We start from the raw sequence: 25,757 nt of genomic DNA on the forward strand, positions 1-25,757 counted from the left end.
TCTACCCCCTGGGCTCAGGTGATCCTCCCACCTTGGCCTTCGCAGTAGCTGGGACCACAGGCACGCACCACCACCCAGCTGGCTAGTTAAAATTTTTTTTCTGTAGAGACAGAGTCTTGCTATGTTGCCCAGGTTGATCTCAAACTCCTGGCTTCAAGTGATCCCCCTGCCTTGGCCTCCTAAAGTGATGGGATTACAGGCATGAACCACCATACCTGGCCTACATTTTAATTTTAATTTAAAAATAAACAAAAAAGAGCCAGGCACGATGGCTCACGCCTGTAATCCCAGCACTTTGGGAGGCCAAGGCATGCTGATCACTTGAGGTCAGGAGTTCGAGACCAACCTGGCCAACATGGTGAAAACCTGTCTCTACTAAAAACACAAAAATTAGCCAGGTGTGGTGGTACGCACCTGTAGTCCCAGCTACTCGGGAGGCTGAGGCAGGATAATCACTTGAACCTGGGAGGTGGAGGTTGCAGTGAGCCGTGATGGTGCAATGGCACTCCAGCCTGGGGGACAGAGCAAGACTCTGTCTCAAAAAAACAAAAAACAAGCTGGGCACCATGGCTCATGCCTGTAATTCCAGCACTTTGGGAGGCCGAGGTGGGCAGATCACCTGAGGTCAGGAGTTCGAGACCAGCCTGGTCAACATGGTGAAACCCTGTCTCTACTAAAAAAAAAAAAAAAAAAAAAAAGGCTGGGTGTGGTGGTTCATGCTGATATTCCCAGCTACAAGAGGCTGAGACAGGAGAATCACCTGTACCCGGGAGGAGGAGGTTGCAGTGAGCTGAGATCATGTCCTTGCACTCCAGCCCGGGCACAGCAAGACTCTGTCTTCAAAAAAAAAAAAAAAAAAAAAAATCAAACCTGACTGCTATCATTTTTTAGTGTTGTATGCCACGTCTATCTGAGGTCCCTTAACCAATAATGAATTCTCATGATTAGTTTATGAAAGATGTAAAGTCAAAAATAAAAATAAGCTAATGTTTTAGGAGCACTTATCATTCATTTGTTCACTCCCTGAAAACAGTGTATTTTTTTCTTTTTTTTCTTTGAGATGGAGTCTTGCTCTGTTGCCCAGGCTGGAGTGCAGTGGTGCAATTTCAGCTCACTGCAAGCTCCACCTCCCGGGTTCTTGCCATTCTCCTGCCTCGGCCTCCGGAGTAGCTGGGACTACAGGCGCCCACCACCACACCCAGCTAATTTTTTTGTATTTTTAGTAGAGATGGGGTTTCACTGTGTTAGCCAGGATGGTCTCGATCTCATGACCTTGTGATTTGCCTGCCTTGGCCTCCCAAAGTGCTGGGATTACAGGCGTGAGCCACCGTGCCCAGCCCGAAAACAATGTATTTCATACCTATCACCTGCCCAGCTGTCTTGTAGGCAACAGACACGCAACAGTAAACAAGCCAGACACAAAAATGACACTCCTAGTAGGAAGGCAGACAACTAGAAAAAAATAAGGGAAACAGAGAATGTCATCTTCCCCAAAGGGTAGGGGGAAAGTGAGGCAGAGAAAGATGGGGAGTGTTGAGGTTTGGTTGGCATATTTTACAGACTTGACAGCATTGACACAATGAAATGAAACCCCCAAGAGAAAAGGACCATGATGACCGGCCTCGGTGGCTCAGTCTTATAATCCCAGCACTTTGGGAGGCCAAAGCAGGAGGATGGCTTGAGCCCAGGAGTTTGAGGCCAGCCTAGACATAGTGAGACCCCTGTCTGTAGAAAAAAATTTTTTAAAAATTGGCCAGCTGTGGTGGCGCATGCCTGTGGTCCCAGCAACTCAGGAGGCTGAGGTGGGAGGGTCACTTGAGCCTGGAAGGCTGAGGCTGCAGGGAACCATGATAGTGCCATTGCATTCCAGACTGGGCAACAGAGTGAAACTCTGTCTCAAAGAAAAAAAGACGTCGGGCACGGTGGCTCACACCTGTAATCCCAACACTTTTTGGAGGCTGAGGTGGGCAGATAGCTTGAGCTTAGGAGTTCGAGACCAGCCTGGCCAACATGGTGAAACCCCATCTCTATTAAAAATACAAAAATTAGCCGGGCATGGTGGTGCACACCTGTAATCCCAGCTACTTGGGAGGCCAAGGCAGGAGAATTGCTTGAACCTGGGAGGTGGAGATTGCAGTGAGACAAGATTGTGCCACTGCACTCCAGTCTGGGCAACAGAGCATGACTCCCTCTCAAAAGAAAGAAAATAAAGAAAAAAGCAAAGCAAAGCAAAGCAAAGAAGGAAGGAAGCAAGCAGGCACCATGAGTGACCACCTTGTTTCAAAGAGGAAACTGGGGCACGGAGATGTCACTAGCCTAAGGTCTGACCAAGAGGCAGGCTGGAAGTGCAACCCCAGAGCTCCTTCTAGGGGTGGCCCTGACTTTGGAGTTGGGGACCTAACAGAACCCTTTGTTCTCCCCCTCGTACCGGCGGAAGATGCAGAAGGTTAACGGCCAGAAGATGAATGACTGAGGCCTGGGGTCTCTACGGGAGGAAATGGCTCAACTCAGGGAAGGTCAGTAGCGGGGGGGCCTCCTCTTCCCATAGCTGAGGGCCTGATAAAGTCGGGGGTGTGTGGTTCGAGAGAGGAGACCTTCCAGCTGGGGACTTGGAAGGACTAGGGGGTGTTCCAGCAGCAGATGAGCTTCACCCGGGGCTGGAGGCGTTGAATGGGGTGATGTCTGAAAGGGGTTAAGGGGCAGCGGCAGTGGTGGGGTTAATGGGGGCGGGCCTGGCCGGGGCGGGGCCTCAGCTGACGGCTCAGGCCCGGGGGCCGGGAGGAGTAGCCGCTGTTCTGCCCCGCGGGGGCATCCGCTGGGTCCCCGCGCCGTCGTTCAGACCGGAGACCCGGACGCGCCGAGAGAGGTGCCGCCGCCCGCCCCGTCCAGTCGCCGCGCGCAGGTGAGTGCCGGGCCCTCCCCGGCCCCCGCGATGCTGCGGGGTCTCACTAGGTTGCCCTGCTCTTGGCGGGACCGCTCCTCCCCGCCCCTTCTGGGGCTGCCTCAGTCTCCCGCGCCGTCTCGGTGCCCGCCCCCTCTGTTGCTCTCCCTGGCTCTGCGTCTGTCTCCAACTCCCGCCTGATGTCTCTGTGTCCGTGGTCCCTCTGCCTCTGGACCTGTCTTTCTTTCTGTGTCTCTGGATGTCTCTGTCAGTTTCTTGATCTCTGCCTCTCCGGTCTCCGTCTGTCTCTGTCTGTCTCTGTCTCTCTGTTTCTGGGTCCCACCTTCCTCTGTCCCTGCCTCTGCCTCTCCCCCATCTGTTGTGGGACCTCTGTGGATGTCTCTGCCTCTGTCTCCATCTCTCCCTGTCTCTGTGTATCTCTTTGCTCTCTCCCTTCATGTCTCTCCGTCTCTCTCTATTGCCCTGTCTCTGTCTCTCCGTCTCTTATAACCCTGTTTTGGCACCTTCTGCTCTGTCTTCCCTCCTTCCAAATCCTCCGCATCCCGCATCCCGGAACTTTCCTCTGGGCTGGGAAGCTGCTTGGGAGTAGAGGGCAGGAGGCTTGTGACCTGGGGCAGGAGGACTCTAAGTGACACCCTGACCCCAGCGCCCTCTTCCCGGAGCCACCCCACTGCCCCTGAAGTCGCACCCACCCCGCCCGCCAATTTCAGGAATTCCTGGCTGGGGGGTGAACTTCCTCCCCTACTTCCTCTCTTCCAGGATTTGGCTGGGTCACCGTTAACTCTTTCCTGCTTCCGCCTCACTCTCCCTCCGGGGAACTGGACAACCCCTCCTCCCAAACTAGGCTGAGGAACAGCCCTAGAATGTCTGGGAGGCATCGGTTGTGGGATGTGGGTGTGCGGACTCGGGCTGGATGTGCACTGGGGAATTTGTTTGGGGCAGAAGTGGAGAAGATGGGGCCACACCCCCCAGTGCCCCCTCCAGAGCCCATCATCAGCACCCCTCGTCCTGAACCCACCAAGGGGGCACCCGCCCCCAGATCTGTCTCTGTAGATGAACTTGACTTCAGGTTTGGGGTGAGGATGAGGAGGTTTTCTTTTCTGGGGGAATCCCAGCTGAAGAGGATAAGAGACCCATGGGGGCCCCTGGAACGCTGGGAATCATATGATCAAGAACCTAGAACGGGAATATCTTTTAATGGAAGGGCCCAGATGGAAGAAGGATCAGAGGGGAGGCCTGGAAATTCCAGATCCTTCCAATGAAAGGTCCTGGGGATACTGGAGTTCTTCAATCCAAAAACAGGAGTGTTGAAATCTTGGCACATTTCAGTGATGGCAGCTGAGAGTTGGAAAGGGTTTGCAGAGCCACCTAGGCCAACTCCTCCCACCCCCATTTTATAGATGGAGAAACTGAGGCCCAAGAGCAGAAGTCCCCACAGTGAGTCAGTGCCATGCTGGAGGGTTGGGACCCCAGTTTTCAACCAAAGCCCAAATCCAGAGAGCTGGCTTCTTCTTCTACCACTAAGATGGATTAATTTGGGGAAAGAGGTCTTCTCAATGAGGAGGGAGAGATGCCAGGGTGAGTAGAAATGGCTGGAATCCAGAAGAGAGGGTTTTAGAAGCAGAGGAGAGAAAATATTTCCAAAACCATGGTGGTGGGGAGGGAGAGGGGCAAGAGTTGGTTTGGGTGGAAGGGGTGGAGTTTCGGGAAGAGAAGGAGGGAGGTGGAGGGGAACTGGGATTAACTCCAGCTTCAGTCTCCTGACCCTCCGCCTGGAGCCCACCGTTCCCTCGGGGACAGGGCCTATAATTTGGTTTGTGTCTAGACAAATAATAACTCAGCTGGTGTGAGCGGGGAGGGCTGAGGCTAGGCCCACTAGGGAAAGGGTAGAGAGGCGGCCTGGATATCTCATGTCACCCCCAGGTGGTGAGAATTTAGGAGCCAGGTGGAGGTGGTGACTAACATGCCCTTCTCTTCCCTCTGTGAATCCATAGTTTCTTAGAATTCTGCACAATCTTGGAAATCAGGCTGCTGGAATGTTCAAAAGCAGGCGAGAGAAGGGGGGAAAGAAAAAGAAGTGGGGCTCACCGTATTTAGTGTACGTTCCCATTTCTGTAAAAGAGAAAAGGGAAATACGTATTCCTGTTTGCTGGGGAAAGATAAAAATCACTGACGGTTTAATAATAGATTATGAAAGTCATAGAATGCTTAAAAAAATCATAGCATGTTCTAACAATAGAACTTTCGAATCTTGGAATGTGACACTCCTAGAATATTGGAAACTTAGGGTAGGTACTTACAAAGCCACGATGTAATAAATAGAATGAAAGAAGAGTAATGCTCTAGAATGTTATAATAGAACATTCAACTGCGAAGTGAACTAAGGATAGAACCTGAAGATTACAGAACCGTAGGGACCTAGAACGTCAGAGAGGCAGTCTAAGGACTGGTATCCCTAATGGGCAGTGTGGGCGTGGGGGACATAGAGACCCCCTAGGTTGAAACGGGGATACTGAGGTGCAGTGGGGCAGTTAGGGTGGCCCAATTGCCCCCTGGTTTCCGCCGGCCGCCAGGGCACCAGGTGGGGAGCGAGGACCGGTGATCACATTTCGTCCCTAATGAGCAGACCGGAGCTGGCCGGTCCCCTGGGGCTGCTGGGGGAAGGCGGGGGAGCAGGAGCCCACAGAGGAGGAAAAGGGGGAGGTGAGATAGCCGGTGGCATCGGGGACAAGGCCGGTGAGTGAGCTGAGGGGTGCTGGGGGATGCGGGGGGCTGTAGCACTTCACCCTCTTGTCCTCGAAATCCTCCAAGTTTTTCAGCTTTGCTGGGTTTTGGGGTGGCTGGCAGGATGCAGCAGCCTCGCCTGCTAAAGTGGGCCGGGGGCTGGGCCTTCCTCGTCTTTCCCATCCCACTATCGCTCCAATCTTGGGTATATTTCTCTTCCCCCCAACCCTCTGGAAGGGGCCAGCAGGGACCCAAGAAGTGGGGGCCTGTGGGACAGACAAGGGGAGCTTCTTGTGGACTGTGAGATTTGGGGGTTCACCCCCTCAACAGAGCCTAAGTAAGGGGCAGAACTTAGAACCAGAGAGGGTCCTGGAAGGGGAATGGGGTTATGGGGAGCAGGTGATGGAAGGTCGCTTGCTTTCTTTGCGGGGAGAAGGTCATACCTTCCAGTAGGTTCTCAGAGGGGCCAGAGATGCTCAGAAAGACTTGAGAAAAATTACAGAAGTTCAGAGAGTGAAGAGAAAAACCTCAGGGGAAGGGAAGCTGTTTAGTTAAGAGCGACAGGAGGTTTGCCCAGTCTTGAGACATCAAGTGACTTAGACAACTGCCTTGCTACTGCGGGCCTCGATTTCCCCATCTGTACCAGGAAGGGGTCAAAAATAGCCTCGCACCCGCAGCTGTCACATATACATCGGCTGCACTGTGGCACTCTAAGAGTCTGACGTTCCATGCTGACTTTTGGGGTTTCCACGTTGGGCAGATCTCACGTGGGGAAGAAGAGAGGGCTGTCTGGGCACCCCTCCCTCCATGTCCACCATCCCCAAGATGCCAGCAGGTTGGGGAGGAGGGGTGGGAGGAAGGAGTGGTGAGAGCTAGACCGGCTCCCCCTCGAGGAAATTAGCAATGGGAAGTGTATTTCCTCCTCTGGCTGCCGGAAATGTTTCCTGCCCGGGTCCCCCAGTTAGGTCAGCAGAGCCCTGAGGGTCACAGAAAGTGGGGCAAAGGGGACTTCTAGCCCTCGGTGGGTGCCTCCTGCCATGAAGAACTGGTTCATTTCTTGTCTCAACCCCCTAGTCCTGGTGGAATAATAATAATTGTTCAAATCCTGCACGTTTTGGAGCTGATATCGCATTCTTGCAAGGACGTTCCAGTCTGTGATGTGATGAGTATAAAGGCTGTGCCCCCTTTTACAGAAGGGGAAACTGAGGCTCCTGGAGACGTAATTCTCTAAATGTCACAGGAGGAAGGGAGAGACTAGGGGCAGAGAGATGGGGAGAGAGAGGGCAGAGGAGAGGGGAGGGAGATATTTTGAGTGACTTGGTCTGGGTGGGAGGTTTCTCATGGAAGGGAGGGACTGGATCACACTGTTCCAGCCCAGAGTACGCCCCCACCCATTCCGTCTCCACAGGACCCACAAGCTTCTGCCCAGGAGTCTGAGGCGAGGGAGGCAGCTGGGCCGCTGAGGACCCCACAGGGGGCAGGACTTACTGAGCAGGACTCAGCCCTGACCTTTCAAAGTCAATTAAGAAGCGGATAGATCCTGCCCTTTCCAGCTCTCCCCTGTCCACCTCTTCCCCTGGGAACCGACTCCTCTCCCTCCCTTCCCCCTCCTCCCCATGCCCTTGTTTGAGCCTGGGGTGGGGTGGGGCAGCCTCATGGGCAGAGAATATGTTTTTACTCCATGCCTCTGGCCTCTACAAAGCTTCTGGAATGGTTTCTGCCATTGGCAAATGGCTCCATGCTCCCTGACCATGACCTTGGTAATTTATTGAGCACCTACTGTATGCTGGGCCTGTCCTGGGTGCTAGGGATACAACAGTCAACAAGACACATAGAGTCTCTGCCCTCCTGGAATACATATTCTAGACAGTCAGACACAAACAAGACACAAGGTGATGTGAGGAGAGGGTCCTGGGGCAGGGGAGATTCGAGGACTGAGTGGAGAGGGACTCCCGAGAAAGTGAAGGCGGGAACGGAGCTACTCAGACTATCTGAAGGAAGAGGAGTGGCTCACATCTATAATCCCAGCACTTTGAGAGGCCAAGGTGGGTGGATCACTCGAGGCCAGGAGTTTGAGACCAGCCTGGCTCACATGGTAAAACTCTATCTCTACTAAAAATACAAAAATTAGCTGGGCATGGTGGTGCACACCTGTAATCCCAGCTACTCAGGAGGCCAAGGCAGGAGAATCACCTGAACCCAGGTGGCAGAGGTTGCAGTGAGCCGAGATTGCGCCACTGTGCTCCAGCCTGGGCAACAGAGGAAGACTCTGTCTCCAAAAAAAAAGCATTCCAGATGGAGAGTATGGTAAATGTGCAAAGGTTTGAGGCTGGAAAGAAGGTCAGTGGCCTTGAGCCTGCTGAGGCAGGAAGGAGAGGTGGGTGAGATTGACTAGGCTGCCCCAGCAGGTCAGACAGAGCCTTGTGACTCCAGATGAGGAGGCTAGATTTTACCGCAAGTCCATTTAGAAGTCACTGGAGGGTTTCAAGCAGGGAAGTAACAAGAACTAGGCCAGGTGCGGTGGCTCATGCCTGTAATCCCAGCACTTTGGAAGGCCAAGGCAGGAAGATCATTTGAGCCCAGGAGTTGTAGACTGGCTTGGGCAACATGGGGAAACCCTATCTCTACAAAAAACAGAAAAATTAGCCAGGTGTGGTGGCACACACCTGTAGTCCCAGCTACTTAGGAGCCTGAGGTGGGAGGACTGCTTGAGCCCAAGAGATCAAGACTGCAATGAGTGAAGATTGCAACACTGCATGACAGAGTGAGACCCTGTCTCAAAAACAAAACAAAACAAAACAAAAAACTGATTTTCATGTTAGAAAGATCTTGGCTGGGTGCGGTGGCTCACGCCTGTAATCTCAGCACTTTGGGAGGCCAACACAGGCGGATTACCTGGGTTGGGAGTTGGAGACCAGCCTGACCAACATGGAGAAACCCTGTCTGTACTAAAAATACAAAATTAGCTCAGCGTGGTGGCTCATGCCTGTAATCCCAGCTACCCTGGAGGAAGGGGCAGGAGAAGCACTTGAACCCGGGAGGCAGAGGTTGCGGTGAGCCAAGATCAGGCCATTGCACTCCAGCCTGGGTGACAAGAGCGAAACTTTGTCTCAAAAAAAAAAAAAAAAAAAGAAAAGATCTTTCTGGCTGCCATATGGGAAGTGATTTGAAGGAAGTCAGAGTAGCAGCCCAGAAAAGCAATGGTAATGCTACTGCAATGATCCCAGCGAGCGATGATGCTGACACTGACGCAGAGTGGACAGTGGCAGGTGTTTGAGAGAGACACACACAGATTCAGGAAGCACTGGGGAGGTGGAGCCGAGAGGACTTTCCCACGGAAAGATGCTCTGGCATCTGGGAGGCTCCCATGGACCTCCTTCCTTCCCCTCTCTGGGGCTCGGTTTCCTCATCTGTCAATAGGCTTCACCTTAAACTCCACTTTAAAAATGTTTTAAGGCCGGGCGCGGTGGCTCACGCCTGTAATCCCAGCACTTTGGGATGCCAAGGCGAGTGGATCACGAGGTCAGGAGATCGAGACTATCCTGGCTAACAAGGTGAAATCCCGTCTCTACTAAAAATACAAAAAATTAGCCGGGCGTGGTGGCCGATGCCTGTAGTTCCAGCTACTCAGGAGGTTGAGGCAGGAGAATGGCATGAACCCGGGAGGCGGAGCTTTCAGTGAGCCGAGATCGCACCTCTGCACTCCAGCCTGGGCGACTGAGCGAGACTCCATCTCAAAAAAAAAAAAAAAAAAGTTTTAAAAGTGCATCCTGGGGATTCTTCAGAGGTGACCACTCCACCCCCACCTCGTTTCACCAGAGCAGCTAGCAGCTCACCCTTTTCACTGTTTTAGATTGGTTTCTGGTTAAGATCTTGTTGGAAAAAAAAAAAAAAAACCAGGCTTCACATCTGAAATAACTAAACCAAAAGACTCCTGGATGGAATGGCTCCTGAGGCTCCCTGTGACTCTGGACTTGGCTCCGCTTCTCTCTGGGGTTGATGACACGGGCTTGGTCCATGAATATCCTTTACCCTGTGTGTGCAGATCTTCCCAGAACAAAATGGGTGGCAGGCTCAAGGTTCTCACTCAGGAAAATTGGGGGGGGGAAGGGCAGAGACAGTGAAGGGAGTGGTCCCCGAGGGAGGAGACTGCTGGCGCTAACCCCAGGGCTTCCCCATGCTCCCTGACCTTGACCCTGACCTTGACTGTTCCCAGCAACTCCTGACTCTCCCCTTTCCCTTACTCTGCAGCTTTGGTTCCCAGTCCCCACTGGCAGCCCAGGACCCTTTTCTGTCCAGTTATTCTTTTTTTTTTTTTTTCTGTGAGATGGAGTTCGCTCTTATTGCCCAGGCTGCAGTGCAATGGCGCCATCTCAGCACACTGCAACCTCTGCCTCCCAGGTTCAAGCAATTCTCCCACCTCAGCCTGGGATTACAGGCATGTGCCACCACACCTGGCTAATTTTGTATTTTTAGTAGAGACAGGGCTTCTCCATCATGTTGCTCAGGCTGGTCTTGAACTCCCGACCTCAGGTGATCCACCTGCCTTGGCCTCCCAAAGGGCTGGGATTACAGGCATGAGCCACCGTGCCAGGCCTTCTTTTTTTTTTTTTTTTTTTTTTTTTTGAGATGGAGTCTTTTGTCTCCCAGGCTGGAGTGCAGTGGTGCTATCTCAGCTCACTGCAACCTCTACCTCCTGGGCTCAAGCAATCCTCTTGCCTCAGCCTCCCGAGTAGCTGGGATTACAGGCACGTGCCACCATGCCCAGCTAATTTTTGTATTTTTAGTAGAGACAGGGTTTCACCATGTTGGCCAGGCTGGTCTCGAACTCCTGACCTCAGACGATCCTCCTGCCTTGGCCTCCCAAAGTGCTGGGATTACAGGCATGAGCCACTGTATCTGGCTAGTCCAGTTATTCTGGGGTGGAAACTGAAGCACAGGCTGGAGACGAGGACTGAGAGCGGCGACGGCCGCACTCTAGACATCAGGACCTTGGACAGGTCTCGGAACAGCTCTGTGCCTCAGTTTGTCAAAGAGGAAGAACAACTACTTTCCTCATAGGAGTCTTGAAAATTTCGGTGAAGTAATATCCATAAATCGGCCAGGCATGATGGCTCACTGCTGTAATCCTAGCACTTTGGGAGGCCAAGGTGGGAGGATCTCTCTTTTCTTTTCTTTTCTTTTCTTTTTTTTTTTGAGATGGAGTCTGACTCTGTCACCCAGGCTGGAGTGCAATGGTGTGATCTCGGCTCACTGCAACCTCCACCTCCCAGGTTCAAGCGATTCTTCTGCCTCAGCCTACCAAGTAGCTGGGACTACAGGTGCGTGCCACCATGCCTAGCTAATTTTTGTATTATTAGTAGAAATGGGGTTTCACCATTTTGGCCAGGATGGTTTCGATCTCTTGACCTCACGATCCGCCCGCCTCGGCCTCCCACAGTGCTGGGATTACAGGGGAGGATCTCTTGAGTTCAGAAGTTCGAGGCCTGCCTGGGCAACACAGGAAGACCTCCATCTATACTATGGTGGTGCATGCCTGTGTTCCCAGCTACTTAGGAGGCTGAGGCAGGAGGATCACTGGGAGCCCAGGAGGTCGAGGCTGCCGTGAGCTGTGATCATGCTATTGCATTCTAGTCTGGACAAAAGAGCAAGACCCTGTCTCAAAAAATAAATAAAAAGAAATAATACGCATAAAAATGACTGGAATGGGATCTGCTATGTAGTAGGGCTTGATTGACGTTTGCTGTTATTATCCTTGTTGACAAGAATGGGATTCCTGGGTAAGGGAGTGGGAGGCTGGCCCCAGCCCTGGTCCTATTGCTTCCATGCTGTGCATCCTTAGGGAGGTGACTCAGCCTCTCTGGGCCCCTTCTCTCTGTCTGTGACATGATAGAGTTAGACTAGTCTGGCATTTCCTGAAGCATGATGTGATACCTGTGCCAGTTTTACAGGGCTTCTGCAAGAAAGTGCTAAAATCTGAGTTGGGACTTTTTTTCCCCTTTTTCTCTTTCTTTCTTTCTTCTTTCTTTTTCTTTTTATTTCTTTCTTTTTTTTTTTTTTTTTTTTTTCCACAGAGTTTCACTCTTTTGCCCAGGCTAGAGTGCAGTGGCGTGATCTCGGCTCACTGCAACCTCTGCCTTTTGGTTTCAAGCAGCTCTTCTGCCTCAGCCTCCTGAGTAGCTGGGATTACAGGCACACACAACCACACCTGGCTAACTTTTGTATTTTTAGTGAAGACAGGGTTTCACCATGTTGGCCAGGCTGGTCTTGAACTCCTGACCTCGTGATCCACCCGCCTCGGCCTCCCAAAGTGCTGGGATTACACTGCACCCAGCTTTTTTTTTTCTTTTTTTTTTTTTTTTTTTTTTTTTTTTTTTTGAGACAGGGTCTCATTCTGTTGCCCAAGCTGGAGTGCAGTGGTGCGATTATAGCTCACTGCAGCCTGAATCCCCTGGGATCAAGTGATCCTCCTACCTCAGCCTCCCCAGTAGCTGAGACTACAGGTATGCACCACCACACCTGGCTAATATTTTTATTTTTCCTTTTTGTAGAGACTGGGTCTCACTGCGTTGCCCAGGCTGGTCTTGAACTCCTAGGCTCAAGCGATCCTCCCACCTCAGCCTCTCAAAGTGTTGAGATTACAGGCGTGAGCCACTGTGCCTGGCCTGAGTTGAGTCTTTATTCTAACATCTATCAGGGGAAAAATATGCCTGATACCTCAAATCTGTGTTCTCAGAGAGTGGTTGCTTAGGGTGGGGCTCAAGTAGGCATTGTTGGGGTGTCCACTCTCTGCAGTCCACAGCAATTATGGTGAGGAGTGTGGGGAGAAGAAGGTCAGAGTGTCCGTGACTCCCTCACTGTTGTCCTCTCTCCCAACAGGCACTGCAAAGTCAGTGGTGAACTGACTTCATCCCAATCTCTCAGCCCCAACCAGGACCAATCTGGAGTCCCTCCCCTGCCCCCATTCAAATTTCCCTTCCGTCCCCAAACTCATCTCTGATCTAGACCTTACTCACCTGCTTCCTGTTTCCTAAGACTCCTTCCTGCAGTCCCCAGGCTGAGCCTTTTGTCTTTGTCCACCCTGTGCCAGACACCTCCTTTTCCAGAACCTTCTCCTTACTAGTGACCTTATCTCTGTTTCTTTCTGGGGTCCCAGGAAATGCCAGCACTCCCACCCGCATTGCCTGGACTTTCCGACACTCCCTAACTGCCCTGTGCCCTATCTCAACACTGTCTCATGTATTTCCTGTGTCTTCTAGAACATCCCCCCACCATTATTACTTCAGTATGGCTACACATACTTCCTAACTGCCCTGCAAACATCTCCTTCTCACCATTGCCCAGTGATGCTTTCGTCCCCCTCCATAAACACTCCCGAGACCAATTTTTGTATCACCCCTATACTCCCTCATTGACACCCTGATTAACTCTATACATAACCTCCTGGACAAGTCTCTTTATTAATCTCATCATCCTCCAGACTTCCTTCCTGTCATAACTCCATCCCTCCTCCGACTTTTCCTTCTCAAGCTCTGCCCTTCCCAGCCCAGCCCAGCCAACCCAACCTCAACTTGTCTTCCCTGTAGACTACATCCCACCATGTTCCCCTGAGCCTCCAAGGAAGGGGCTGGGGGCCCCATGGCCTCCCGCTCCCCGTGGCCCCACAGCCCCCGTGGGCCAGGGGAAGCGCCCCAGAAGCCGAAGTGCCCACCATGGGCAACCACACGTGGGAGGGCTGCCACGTGGACTCACTTGTGGACCACCTCTTTCCGCCATCCCTCTACATCTTCGTCATCGGAGTGGGGCTGCCCACCAACTGCCTGGCTCTGTGGGCGGCCTACCGCCAGGTGCAACAGCGCAACGAGCTGGGCGTCTACCTGATGAACCTCAGCATCGCCGACCTGCTGTATATCTGCACCCTGCCGCTGTGGGTCGACTACTTCCTGCACCATGACAACTGGATCCATGGCCCCGGGTCCTGCAAGCTCTTCGGTTTCATCTTCTACACCAACATCTACATCAGCATCGCCTTCCTGTGCTGCATCTCGGTGGACCGTTACCTGGCCGTGGCCCACCCACTCCGCTTTGCCCGCCTGCGCCGCGTCAAGACCGCCGTGGCCGTGAGCTCCGTGGTCTGGGCCACCGAGCTGGGCGCCAACTCGGCGCCCCTGTTCCATGACGAGCTCTTCCGAGACCGCTACAATCACACCTTCTGCTTTGAGAAGTTCCCCATGGAAGGCTGGGTGGCCTGGATGAACCTCTATCGGGTCTTCGTGGGTTTCCTCTTCCCGTGGGCGCTCATGCTGCTGTCGTACCGGGGCATCCTGCGTGCCGTGCGAGGCAGCGTGTCCACCGAGCGCCAGGAGAAGGCCAAGATCAAGCGGCTGGCCCTCAGCCTCATCGCCATCGTGCTGGTCTGCTTTGCGCCCTATCACGTGCTCTTGCTGTCCCGCAGCGCCATCTACCTGGGCCGTCCCTGGGATTGCGGCTTCGAGGAGCGCGTCTTTTCTGCATACCACAGCTCACTGGCTTTCACCAGCCTCAACTGTGTGGCGGACCCCATCCTCTACTGCCTGGTCAACGAGGGTGCCCGCAGCGACGTGGCCAAGGCTCTGCACAACCTGCTCCGCTTTCTGGCCAGCGACAAGCCCCAGGAGATGGCCAACGCCTCACTCACCCTGGAGACCCCACTCACCTCCAAGAGGAACAGCACAGTCAAGGCCATGACTGGCGGCTGGGCGGCCACTCCGCCCTCCCAGGGGGACCAGGTGCAGCTGAAGATGCTGCCACCAGCACAGTGAACCCCGTGTGGCACAGAACCCCCAGTTTTCCCCTTTCATCCCACAGTCCCTTCTCTCCTGGTCTGGTGTATGCAAATTGTGTGGAAAAAGGGCTGTGTTAATATAAGAATACAAGAACTTAGGAAGAGTGAGGTTGGTGTGTCACTGGTCAACCTTTGTGCTCCCAGATGCCATCACAGTTTGGCAGTTGTGGAAGGCCTCCTGGAGGAGGAGATGAGTAAATATTTTTTTTTAGAGACAGGGTCTTGCTGTGTCACCCAGGCTGGAGTGCAGTAGTGCAATCGTGGCTCACTGCAGCTTCCACCTCCTGGGCTCCAGAGATCCACATCAGCCTCCCCAGTAGCTGGGACCACAAATGTGCGCCACCATGCCTGGCTAATTTTTGTACTTTTTGTAGAGACGGAGTCTCACTATGTTTCCCAGGCTGATCTTAGGGCTCAAGAGATCCTCCTGCTTCGGCCTCCCAAAGTGCTTGGATTAGAGATGTGAGCCACCATGTCTGGCCAGATAAATTAAGTCAAACATTTGGTTTCCAGAAAATAAAGACAAATAGAGAAGGTTAGATTTTTTTTTTTCCAGCAAGTGGATAAAAGTCTGTGACTCAGGGAGAAAGTGGAAGGAGAAATACAGCGGATATAGAGTCATTATGTTTGTAAAGCCCCTGGTCATACAGGGGAGAGAACGTAAGACAGCAATTCTAAGTTTCTGGATAAACAGCGATCTCCAAGTCAGGACTGGGGATGAAGAGGGAGAATGTCAGAACTCAAGTGAAGGACAATCAGGGCAGACTGCCTGGAGGAGTGATGCAGGAAGGTTTGGGAAGAAGGTTTGGGACAAGAGGAAAGGGTATTTATTTTATTTTATTTTATTTTTTGAGACGGAGTCTCACTCTGTCGCCCAGGCTGGAGTGCAGTGGTGCGATCTCAGCGCACTGCAAGCACCGCCTCCCAGGTTCACGCCATTCTCCTGCCTCAGCCTCCCGAGTAGCTGGGACTACAGGTGCCCGCCATCACGCCCGGCTAATTTTTTTGTATTTTTAGTAGAGACGTGGTTTCACCATGTTAGCCAGGATAGTCTCGATCTCCTGACCTCATGATCCACCCGCCTCGGCCTCCCAAAATGCTGGGATTACAAGCGTGAGTCACTGCGCCCGGCTGCGTATTTATTCATTCATTCAACAGAGGTTTATGTAGCGCACTGTGCTGGGTGGGGCTGGGATACAGCAATGACTGAGGCAGCCTGGCCTTGCCTTCATAGGGCTCACCATACCCAAGTAAATAAAAAATATGTAATGTTTGGAATTGCTAAATGTGAAGGGGACATTTTTCTGGGTAAGGCCAGTTGAGGGGATAGAGGATGACTTGGAGTCTGATCTAAATAAGGAGGGCAGAGGAGGGCTTGTTGCGGTGGCTTTCCAGCAAAGACTAGAAGGATGTGCGGCACTCAGCCCTGTGGCTGTCGTGGGAAGAGCATTTCAGGCAGAGGGAACTGCAGGTGCAAGGGCCCTGGGGTTAGAGAGTGTCTGAAGTTTCGGCTGGGCATGGTGGCTTACGCCTATAATCCCAGCACTTTGGGAGGCCAAGGCTGGCGGATTACCTGAGGTCAGGAGTTTGAGACCAGCTGGTCAACATAGTGAAACCTTGTCTCTACTAAAATACAAAAAAAAAAAAAAAAAAATTAACTGAGCATGGTGGTGGGTGCCTGTAATCCCAGCTACTCAGGAGGCTAAGGCAGGAGAATCGCTTGAACCCAGGAGGCAGAGGTTGCAGTGAGCTGAGATTGTGTCCCTGTACTCCAGCCTAAGCGACAAGAGCAAAACTCCATCTCAAATAATAATGATAGACTGTCTGAATTTGAAAGATAGCAGGTATGGCAGTGTGGCTGCAGCGGAGGTGGGGAGGACAACAGGAAAGGGGAAATGAGACAGGAAAGGGGACAGCAGATCGTGTGGGGCCATGTAAGTCCCAGTAAGGACTCTGCCTTTTAATCTGAGATAAATGGGAGCTATGAGGGGGTTCTCAGTAGAGGATGAAGGTGATTTGACTTTATTAACCGTATCCCATGGGCTGTTGAGTAGGGAGTAGAATATGGGAGGTTGGCTGGGCATGGTGGCTCAAGTCTGTAATCCCAGCACTTTGGGAGGCTGAGGCAGAAAGATTGCTTGAGGTCAGGAGTTTGGGACCAGCCTGGGCAACATAGGGAGACCCAGTTTCTACAAAAAATTTAAAAATTAGCCGGGTATGGTGGTGTGTGTCTATAGTCCCAGCTACTTGGGAGGCTGAGATGGGAGGATCACTTCAGCCAGGAGGTGGAGGCTGCAATGAGCAGTGATTGCACCACTGCACTCCAGCCTGGGCGACAGAGCAAGACCCTGTCTCAAAATGAAAAAGGAATATGGGAGACAAGGATAGAAGCCGGGAGCCCAGTGAGGAGGTGACTGCAGGAGTCCAAGAGGGATGTGCTGTCAGTTGGACCAGGTGGATTTAACAAGGAGCAGTGATCAGCTTTTGGAGTTTTATTTTTGTTCATTTATTTATTTATTTTGAAACAGAATCTCGCTCTGTCACCCAGGCTGGAGTACAGTGTCAGGATCTCAGCTCACGGCAACCTCCGCCTCCTGGGATCAGGCAACTCTTGTGCCTCAGCTTCCTGAGTAGCTGGGATTACAGGTGCGCACCATCACGCCCGGCTAATTTTTGTATTTTTAGTAGAGACGGGGTTTTGCCACGTTGACCAGGCTGGTCTTGAAATCCTGGCCTCAAGTGATCCTCCCACCTCAGCCTCTCAAAGTGCTGGGATTACAGGCTTCAGCCACCATGCCCAGCCTTGGATTTATTTTGAAGGAATCCTCTAATGGAAGCAGCACAGGAGCCAGCGGGATTATGAAACATGAGTACCTCTCCCATTCCGGGAAAAGGGTGACTGGGGGGTCTGAGCAGAAAAAACTTCCAGGAAGGATCCCAGGCCCTGGTCTAGGGCGGTCACCAGAGAGGCCAGGCGACCAGTCCAAGGTCGCATGGCTGGTGAGTCAGCACTGGAGCCAACTTGGGCTCCCTCTTCCCTCCCCATCTCTGCTTGTATTCCCACGCCCCAGGGTGGCCAAGGCTGCCCTCCCTCCCCTGGTCTCAGGGGTCACCAGGAATGGCCACTGTTCTGTAACTAGGCTGGAGGGCAGGAAGAAGCACCCAGCTCTGAACAGGCCTCGCCCTTCAGAGAAGGTCTCCTCTCCCTTTCCTCCTCACAGGTGTGTAAACAGACTCCTGAGGTGTGAAGATCCACCCACAACCCTCCTACCCTCCCCCCTCCCCTGCCCTCCGCTGCCTCCACAGAGGTTCCCAGAAGACTTTCCCGGGAACCCTTCTCAGAGAAAGGAAAAAGGAGGAGAGGAATAGGGGGAAAAAGTGCACTCAATGATTTTTCTGGGGTGGAGGGAGCACAGAGATGGGGGAAATCCAGGCTTTGGTGTTGGAGTGCTGGAGGGCTAGAGAAGAGAGGGAGGCCTGGGATCTGGGAGGCCTAGTAGTCTTCCCACCCTATCCCACTGCCATACAGCTACTGGAGTGGAGATGTTGGGGCGAGAATATATATATACATATTTTTGAGACTGAGTTTCACTCTTGTCACCCAGGCTGGAGTGCAATGGCACAATCTCGGCCCACCACAACCTCCGCCTCCCGGGTTCAAGCAATTCTCCTGCCTCAGACTCTCCAGTAGCTGGGATTACAGACATGTACCACCACACTCTGCTAATTTTGTATTTTTTGTAGAGACCGGGTTTCTCCATGTTGGCCAGACTGGTCTCAAACTCCCGACCTCAAGTAATCCACCCGCCTCGGCCTCCCAAAGTGCTGGGATTACAGGCGTGAGACACTACACCCGGCTTGGGGACAGAAATTTTAATTTTTTTTTTTTTTTGAGACAGGGTCTCACTGTGTTGCCCAGGCTGGAGTGCAGTGGAGCTCATGGCTCACCACAGCTTCAACCTCCCAGGCTCAAATGATCCTTCCATCTCAGCCTCTTGAGTAGCAGAGACTACAGAAGCAAACCACCATGCCCGGCTAATTAAAAAAATATATATATTTTTTTGTAGAGATGGGGTCTCGTTATGTTCTCCAGGCTGGTCTCAAACTCCTGGCTTCAAGCAGTCCTCTTGCGTTGGCATCCCATAGTGCTAGGATTACAGGTGCGAGCCACCATGGCCTGCCCCAGAAACTTTTTGAACAGTCTCCTTGAAGAATCAGATGAAAACCTGCACACTACTCCTTCCCTCCAAATGCTCATTTGCATTCATTCAATAAAATTAATTAAGCACTAGGCCAGGCGTGGTGGCTCACGCCTGTAATCCCAACACTTTGCGAGGCCGAGGCAGGTGGATCGATTAAGATCAGTTCAAAACCAGCCTGGCCAACATGTTAAAATCCCATCTATACTGAAAACACAAAAATTAGCCAGGCGTGGTGGTGCGAACCAATAATCCCAACTACTCCAGAGGCTGAGGCAGGAGAATCACTTGAACCCGGGAGGCGGAGCTTGTTTAGTGAGCTGAGATCCCGCCACCGCACTCTAGCCTAGGCAACAGAGCCAGACTCCATCTCAAAAACAAAAACAAAAAAAGCCGGGCGCAGTGGCTCATGCCTGTAATCCCAGCACTCTGGGAGGCCGAGGAGGGTGAATCATGAGGTCAGGAGATCGAGACCATCCTGGCTAACATGGTGAAACTCCATCTCTACTAAAAATACAAAAAATTAGCCGGGCTTGGTGGCGGGCACCTGTAGTCCCAGCTATTCGGGAGGCTGAGGCAGGCTGAGGAGGCTTGAACCTGGGAGGCGGAGGTTGCAGTGAGCCAAGATCATGCCGCTGCACTCCAACCTCGGCGGCAGAGCGAGACTCCATCTCAAAAAATAAAATAAAATAAATAAATCCCTGTTTTAGCTCCACCCTGATTTCCTCTGGAACTGTGGGCAAATCCTTTTCATCCTCTGGCCTCACTTGACCAGTCTGTAAAATGGGAAGGGGGCTGCTCCCAAGTGAATGATGGACCTTAAGTAGTCCCAACTTCCTGCATACCTTCAGTCTGGAAGGGAGCCCGGGAAAGGTTGTTTTTATGGAATCCTGGCATTCTTAGCAATTCAGAATATCAGGATTCACACACACCAGCACCATCATTACAGATGAGAAAACGCAGGTCCCTCAGTGCCAGGAGCTTGACAAAGGAAACTGAGAGAGTCAGAGTGGATACCAAGGAAGTCCAGAGCCCCCTGATTCTGTGTCCTGAATGTATGTTTCCTCCTGCACACCACTCCTCTGTTCCTGCTCTTTTTTCTTTTTTTTGAGATGGAGTCTCACTCTGTCACCATCAAGACTGGAGTGCGGTGGCATGATCTCCGCTCACTGCAACCTCCGCCTCCCAGGTTCAAGCAATTCTCCTGCCTCAGCCTCCGTAGTACCTGGGATTACAGGTGCCTGCCACCATGCCCGGTTAATTTTTTTTTTTTTTTTTTTTTTTTTTTTTTTAGTAGAGATGGGATTTCACCATGTTGGCCAGGGTGGTCTCAAACTCCTGACCTCAGGTGATCCACCCTCCTCAGCCTCCCAAAATGCAGGGATTACAGGCTTGAGCCATGGCGGCCGGTCCTCTGTTCCTGTTTTTCTTCAGTCCCTCTGCCTCCCAGAATCTCTCAATTACCCACCAGCACTCCATCATCCAGGAATTTCTCTCAACCCCTTCCTGACATTGTTTATAAGATTTTACTCCCTGCTGGGTAAGAAAGGACAGTCTGGGACATGTCCTTAAACTTATTTCTGAACTAGCTCCCTGGGGACCCTACCTCCTAATGAAGGAAGTTGGGTTGCTTGAGAACGGGTATGGTTTTATTAGCCAAGATGCTAGGATATCAACCTCTGCAGGAATATTCTGCGACCCCCTGCCCCGCTCTGGGCCTCAGTTTCTTTGTCAGTTACTTGGGAAAGGGTTGTATTCGCTGCTTCTGGGGGCGAAATGCACCCTCAGCCTGGAGTTAGCAATAATAATGCAATCATTACCTGTATAGTAAGAAGGGCTATTTGCTGAGTGATTAACTATATGACTGGCACCATTCTAATCACTTCCCATGGTCTACTGTTTTACACTCAAGATTAGCGCAGAAGCCTCAAAACAACCCAAAGAGGCAAGTGCTATTAGGATTCCCATTTGGTAGACGGTAATACTGAAGTCCAGAGAGGTTATGCCACTCATCTAATATTACACAGCGAGGAAATGACAGAGATGGGATCCCAACCAAGGTCTGTATGGCTACGTGGCTTCCTCTTAATCCCAATGAGAGCCCTAGCTTGCAGGGCAAGGTGTATTTGGGGCTCATAGGACTAATTAGGACTAATTAAGAGCCTCCTTTGGGTGGGGACGCCAGCTCGGTACATGACATCACGAAGGAGCACAGTGACGTCGGCCAAGGCGGGCGTGGGAATCCACGCGCCTTCCAGCATCCGTTAACGGCACCGCCCCCCGACCCGCCTCACTTCCGTGTATATTTGCATATTCAGCGAACGGACGCCGGTACGTCAGCGTCGACGGGGTGACGTCAGGGTGCGCCTCTGCAGTTTCCCCCGAGCGTACGTACATACGTACTGACGCACGCATGGCCACGAGAGGGCGGGGGAGGAGTGAAGAGGTTGAGGCGCCCCGCCCAGTCAGCAGGGTTGCGCGTGCCCTGTGAGACCGCCAAGATGGTGGTGGGCGCGTTCCCTATGGCGAAGCTGCTATACTTGGGCATCCGGCAGGTCAGCAAGCCGCTTGCCAACCGCATTAAGGAGGCCGCCCGCCGAAGCGAGTTCTTCAAGACCTATATCTGCCTCCCGCCGGCTCAACGTGAGTCTGACCCGAATTCCCTCCAACCTTTTTCCTTTCTCCAACCCCTCTCAGGTGGTTGCTCAGGGGATGGACTTCTGTTTACGACGAATCACAGCCCGAACCGGCAAAGTCCAGTGGCCAATAGGGAGGGTTCCTGATAGAGGGGCGTGCAGGTGGCCCAATAGTGAGGGCGGGGCGTGGCGTAAGGGGGCGGGTCAGGGCGCCGCCGCGTGAGTAGGAAATGCCAGCCAATAGAGGAAAAGCACTTGGAGACTGATGCCCTGTTAAACCAATAGTGTGAGGGATGGGAGAAATTTAGACGGAGCTTTCCAGGATAGAGGAACTAGGGGAGGGGCTGAGGAGAAACCGGACGGGGTCGTTTGCCCGGCCGTCCTTGGGCAACTTCGTTTCAAAAGCTCCACCCTGTGCCTCAGTTTCCCCTGATCTGGGAGGTGCTTGTATATCCTCCGTTTAGGACGTCGACGTGCCTCAGTTTTACTGTAGGCAATAAGTCTGGATTAGGGGCATGGTTCGGGGGTGAAGTCTGGAGTCATGGCCTGGGAATCTGGAAAAGGGCTTTGAACCCGAGAGGACGTTCATCTGTGTACTCATTAATGCACTCATACGCCGTCCTTTCATTCGGTAGAGAGACTATGCGGCCTTTTTGCTCAGCACTGGGAGATACACTCCTGATCCATCACTGTCAACCCAAAGTGGTCGGGAAAGTGGGAGCCCCGGAGCTCAGAGGAGCTCCTGACCCAAGGACCTGAGGCCAGCAGGGCTGCCTAGAGGGGGCCGCCCGAGCTCAGATCTAAAGGGCATAGTAAGGTCCGGCGCGGTGGCTCACACCTGTAATACCGGCACTTTGGGAGGCCGAGGCGGGCGGATCACATGAGACCAGGAGTTCGAGACCAGCCTGGCCAACATAGTGAAATCCCGTATGTACAAAATACACCAAAATTAGCTGGGTGTGGTAGCGCACGCCTGTAGTTCCAGCTACTTGGGATGCTGAGGCAGGAGAATCGCTTGAACCCTGTAGCTGGAGGCTGCAGTGAGCCTAGATTGTGCCATTCTAGCCTGGGCGACACAGCAAGACTGTCTCAAAAAATAATAAATAAATAGAAATAAAGGGCATAGTAAACACCCAAAATATAAACTACTTTAAAAAGGTGATCTGTGTGCTACATGGGACATAACATAAGGGAATTTAACATAATTGGCTGGGTCGGAGAACCACTGAAACTGCCTTTGCAAAATTATGACTGACACAGTGAAAGAGATTTAACTTAACTGACTCCATCTTGCTTCTAACCTCCAAGCTATCCTTGTTCATTCCTGGGTGAAGGCTGAACTAACTTTGGGAGAGATTTAGTTTCTAGTTTAAACAAACATGGTAACAGCCCTTTCCCAAAGCAGACCTCCTCCTTGTCTGGGGACTAGATTGCCTTTGTAGGACTAACGTTAGCTACAAGATAAGAAATTATGGTTTAGGAGTCATGCAGTTGGAGGCTACAAGATTCTGACCCTCCCTAAACTGCTCCTAAGATCAGTGCTTGAGATATTCTGCAGACCCTGCAATTGATGGATCAGCTGGCCTTACCCAGATCAATAAACTGGCCCATCTGATCTTGTGGCCCCCACGCACAGGGGCCACTGACTGAGCTCAGGAAGACTGCTGGGACTCCCTGTGATTTTATATCTGACCAATCAGCATTCCTGGCTCACTGGCTTCCCCCACCCACCAAGTTATCCTTAGAAACTCTGCTCCAGCTGGGCCCATGGTCTCAGGCCTGTAATCCTAGCACTTTGGGAGGCTGACGCAGGTGGATCGCCTGAGGTCAGGAGTTTGAGACCAGCCTGGCCAACATGGTGAAACCTCATCTCTACTAAAAATACAAAAGTTAGGCGGGCATGGTGGCGGCGCCTATAATCCCAGCTACTTGGGAGGCTGGGGCATGAGAATCACTTGAACCCAGGGATGGAGGTTGCAGTTAGCCAAGATCACGTCGCTTCACTCCAGCCCAGGCGAAAGAGTGAAACTCCTTCTAAAGAAAAAAATATATATATATGCTCCCTGAATGCTCAGGGAGACTGATTTGAGTAACAGTAAAACTCCTGGCTGGGTGCGGTGGCTCACACCTCTAATTCCAGCACTTTGGGAGGCTAAGATGGGCAGATCGCGAGGTCAGGAGTTCGAGACCAGCCTAACCAACATGGTGAAACCCCGTCTCTACTAAAAATACAAAAATTAGCTGGGTGTGGTGGCACACATCTGTAGTCTCATCTACTCAGGAGGCTGAGGCAGGAGAATTGCTGAACCTGGGAGGCAGAGGTCGCAGTGAGCCGAAATTGTGCCACTGCACTCCAGTCTGGGCAGCAGAGCGAGACTCTGTCTCAGACAAACAAAAAACCCTCCCGCACAGCCAACTCTGCGTGAATTACTTTGTCTTGCAGTTCTCCTGCCTTGATGAATCAGCTCTGTCTAGGCAGCGGGCAAGGTGAACCCCTTGGGCGGTTACACACCATTCATCCCTCCGTCCATTCATTACTTCCTTTAGCTAGTATTTTGTGAGCTTCTGCCCTGTGCCAGGTCTTGTGCTGGCAATGCTGGCGAAACAGCAGGGACCAAGCCAGCACCAATCTGTGCCCTCAAGGAATTCCTAGTCCAGCGGGGGATGGATGTATCCCCCGACAGTGGGCAGAGCTGAGATGGGGGAGCTCACTGGGCACCTGATGTGGCATGGGGTTCAGGGAGGGCTTCCTGGCAGAGGAGACATCTGAACTGGGACCTGAAGGGTGAGGACAACAGCAGGACAAGGAGCAAGGAAAGCACTGGGGCAGAGAGAGGACCACATACAAGGCCTACATAGTTAAGGGAGTGTACCTTTTTTCCCCTCTGTAAGTTTGGATGCTTAAAGTTTGCTTTCCAGGGCCCAGAATTCTTGGTTCTTCAGTGTTTGATGGGGTCATTGTTGGGGCTGCAGCTCTTAGAATGGGAAAGTATTAGATTTCATGGTTACCACAGTGCTTTCCTGTTAGCCATCTCATTTGACCCCCACAACTGTTTTGTCCCCATGTCCAGAAAGAGGAATGACTTCCTCTGGTTTATAGAAGGGAAAATGGAGGCCTTGAGGGCAGAAGTTAATTGCTCAGGTCATACGCAGAGATTTGTGCCAGAGGCAGGACTTTGGACGCTGAATTCCTAGACCCAGTTTGTTTCCTGTCTCTGCCTGTCTTCCAAACACTGTGACATTCTTAGCATTGTGGTTTAAAAAATGGCTTCTGGAGCCGAGCGCAGTGGCTCACGCCTGTAATCCCAGCACTTTGGAAGGCGGAGGTGGGTGGATCACGAGATCAGGAGTTCAAGACCAGCCTGGCCAACATGGTGAAACCCCATCTCTACTAAAAATACAAAATTAGGCAAGCGTGGTGGCACACACCTGTAGTCCCAGATACTTAGGAGGCTGATGCAGGAGAATTGCTTGAACCCAGGAGGCAGAGGTTGCAGTGAGCTGAGATCACACCACTGCACTCCAGCCTGGGCAACAGAGCGAGACTCTGTCTCAATAAATAAATAAAATAAATAAATAAATAAATAGATAAATAAATAAATAAAAAGACTTCTGGGCCAGGCGCGGTGCCTCCCACCTATAATCCGAGCACTTTGGGAGGCCTAGGTGGGCGGGTCACCTGAGGTCGGGAGTCAGAGACCAGCCTGACCAACGTGGAGAAACTCCGTCTCTGCTAAAAATACAAAATTAGCCAGGCATGGTGGCGCATATCTGTAATCCCACTCGGGACCCTGAGGCAGGAGAATCGCTTGCACCCGGGAGGCAGGCATTGCAGTGAGCCGAGATCGTGCCACTGCACTCTAGCCTGGGCAACAAGAGTGAAACTCTGTCTCCAAAAAAAAAAAAAAAGTCCAGGCACGCCTGTAATCCCAGCACTTTGGGAGGCCAAGGTGGGCGGATCACAACGTCAGGAGTTAGAGACCCGCCTGACCAACATGGTGAAACCCCTTCTCTACTAAAAATACAAAAATTAGCCAGGCATAGTGGCGTACACCTGTAATCCCAGCTACTCAGGAGGCTGAGGCAGAAGAATCACTTGAACACAGGAGGCAGAGGTTGCAGTGAGCCGAGATCGCACCACTGCACTCCAGGCTGGGTGACAGAGCGAGACTCCATCTCAAAAAAAAAAGAAAGAAAATGGCTTCTGGAGTCAGACTGACATAGGTTTGAATCCCTACCCAGACTGGTGACTTTGGGTATGTCCTTTAGCCCCTCTTAGCTTCAATTTCCGCTTCTGTACAGTGGGTGTTATGTAATAGTCACATTCACTGGGCTCGTATTTGGTGCCAAGGCTTGTCTTGAGCACCTCCCAGCCTCTGCCATTGGGTCCTCACCAATTATGATGAGGTAGATGCTATTATTATTCTCATTTTGTGTATATGCTATATATGCATTATGCTGTAAATAATATT

The 25,757-nt window shown here is 52.0% G+C and overlaps 2 protein-coding genes across 5 annotated transcripts in view; both read left to right on the top strand.

Annotated features, from left to right (window-relative positions):
• The first annotated feature begins 2,793 nt into the window (after positions 1 to 2,793).
• GPR4 (G protein-coupled receptor 4) lies at positions 2,794 to 19,353 on the top strand. 3 transcript variants are annotated; one of them, XM_073016277.1, is made up of 3 exons: positions 2,794 to 2,902; positions 4,303 to 4,480; positions 12,506 to 19,353. In XM_073016277.1, the coding sequence occupies exon 3, from the start codon at positions 13,339 to 13,341 to the stop codon at positions 14,425 to 14,427; it is 1,089 nt and encodes a 362-aa protein (XP_072872378.1). In that variant the 5' UTR covers positions 2,794 to 2,902; positions 4,303 to 4,480; positions 12,506 to 13,338; the 3' UTR covers positions 14,428 to 19,353. The 3 variants fall into 3 exon arrangements, with proteins under 3 accessions (XP_072872378.1, XP_072872377.1, XP_007995425.3); XM_073016276.1 differs by lacking the exon at positions 4,303 to 4,480 and adding an exon at positions 10,826 to 10,947; XM_007997234.3 differs by lacking the exon at positions 4,303 to 4,480.
• Positions 19,354 to 21,065: 1,712 nt separating this feature from the next.
• OPA3 (outer mitochondrial membrane lipid metabolism regulator OPA3) overlaps positions 21,066 to 25,757 on the top strand; it is a 58,635-nt gene continuing 53,943 nt past the window's right edge. Inside the window, exon 1 of one of the 2 annotated variants that reach the window (XM_007997223.3) lies at positions 21,066 to 21,292. In XM_007997223.3, coding sequence (XP_007995414.3) covers positions 21,151 to 21,292 — 142 coding nt within the window. In that variant the 5' untranslated portion in view covers positions 21,066 to 21,150. The remainder of the gene's footprint in view (positions 21,293 to 25,757) is intronic. The other variant, XM_007997224.3, reaches the window with a different exon arrangement.

The sequence above is a fragment of the Chlorocebus sabaeus genome, chromosome 6 (assembly GCF_047675955.1).
Source record: "Chlorocebus sabaeus isolate Y175 chromosome 6, mChlSab1.0.hap1, whole genome shotgun sequence".
Taxonomy (NCBI): Eukaryota; Metazoa; Chordata; class Mammalia; order Primates; family Cercopithecidae; genus Chlorocebus; species Chlorocebus sabaeus.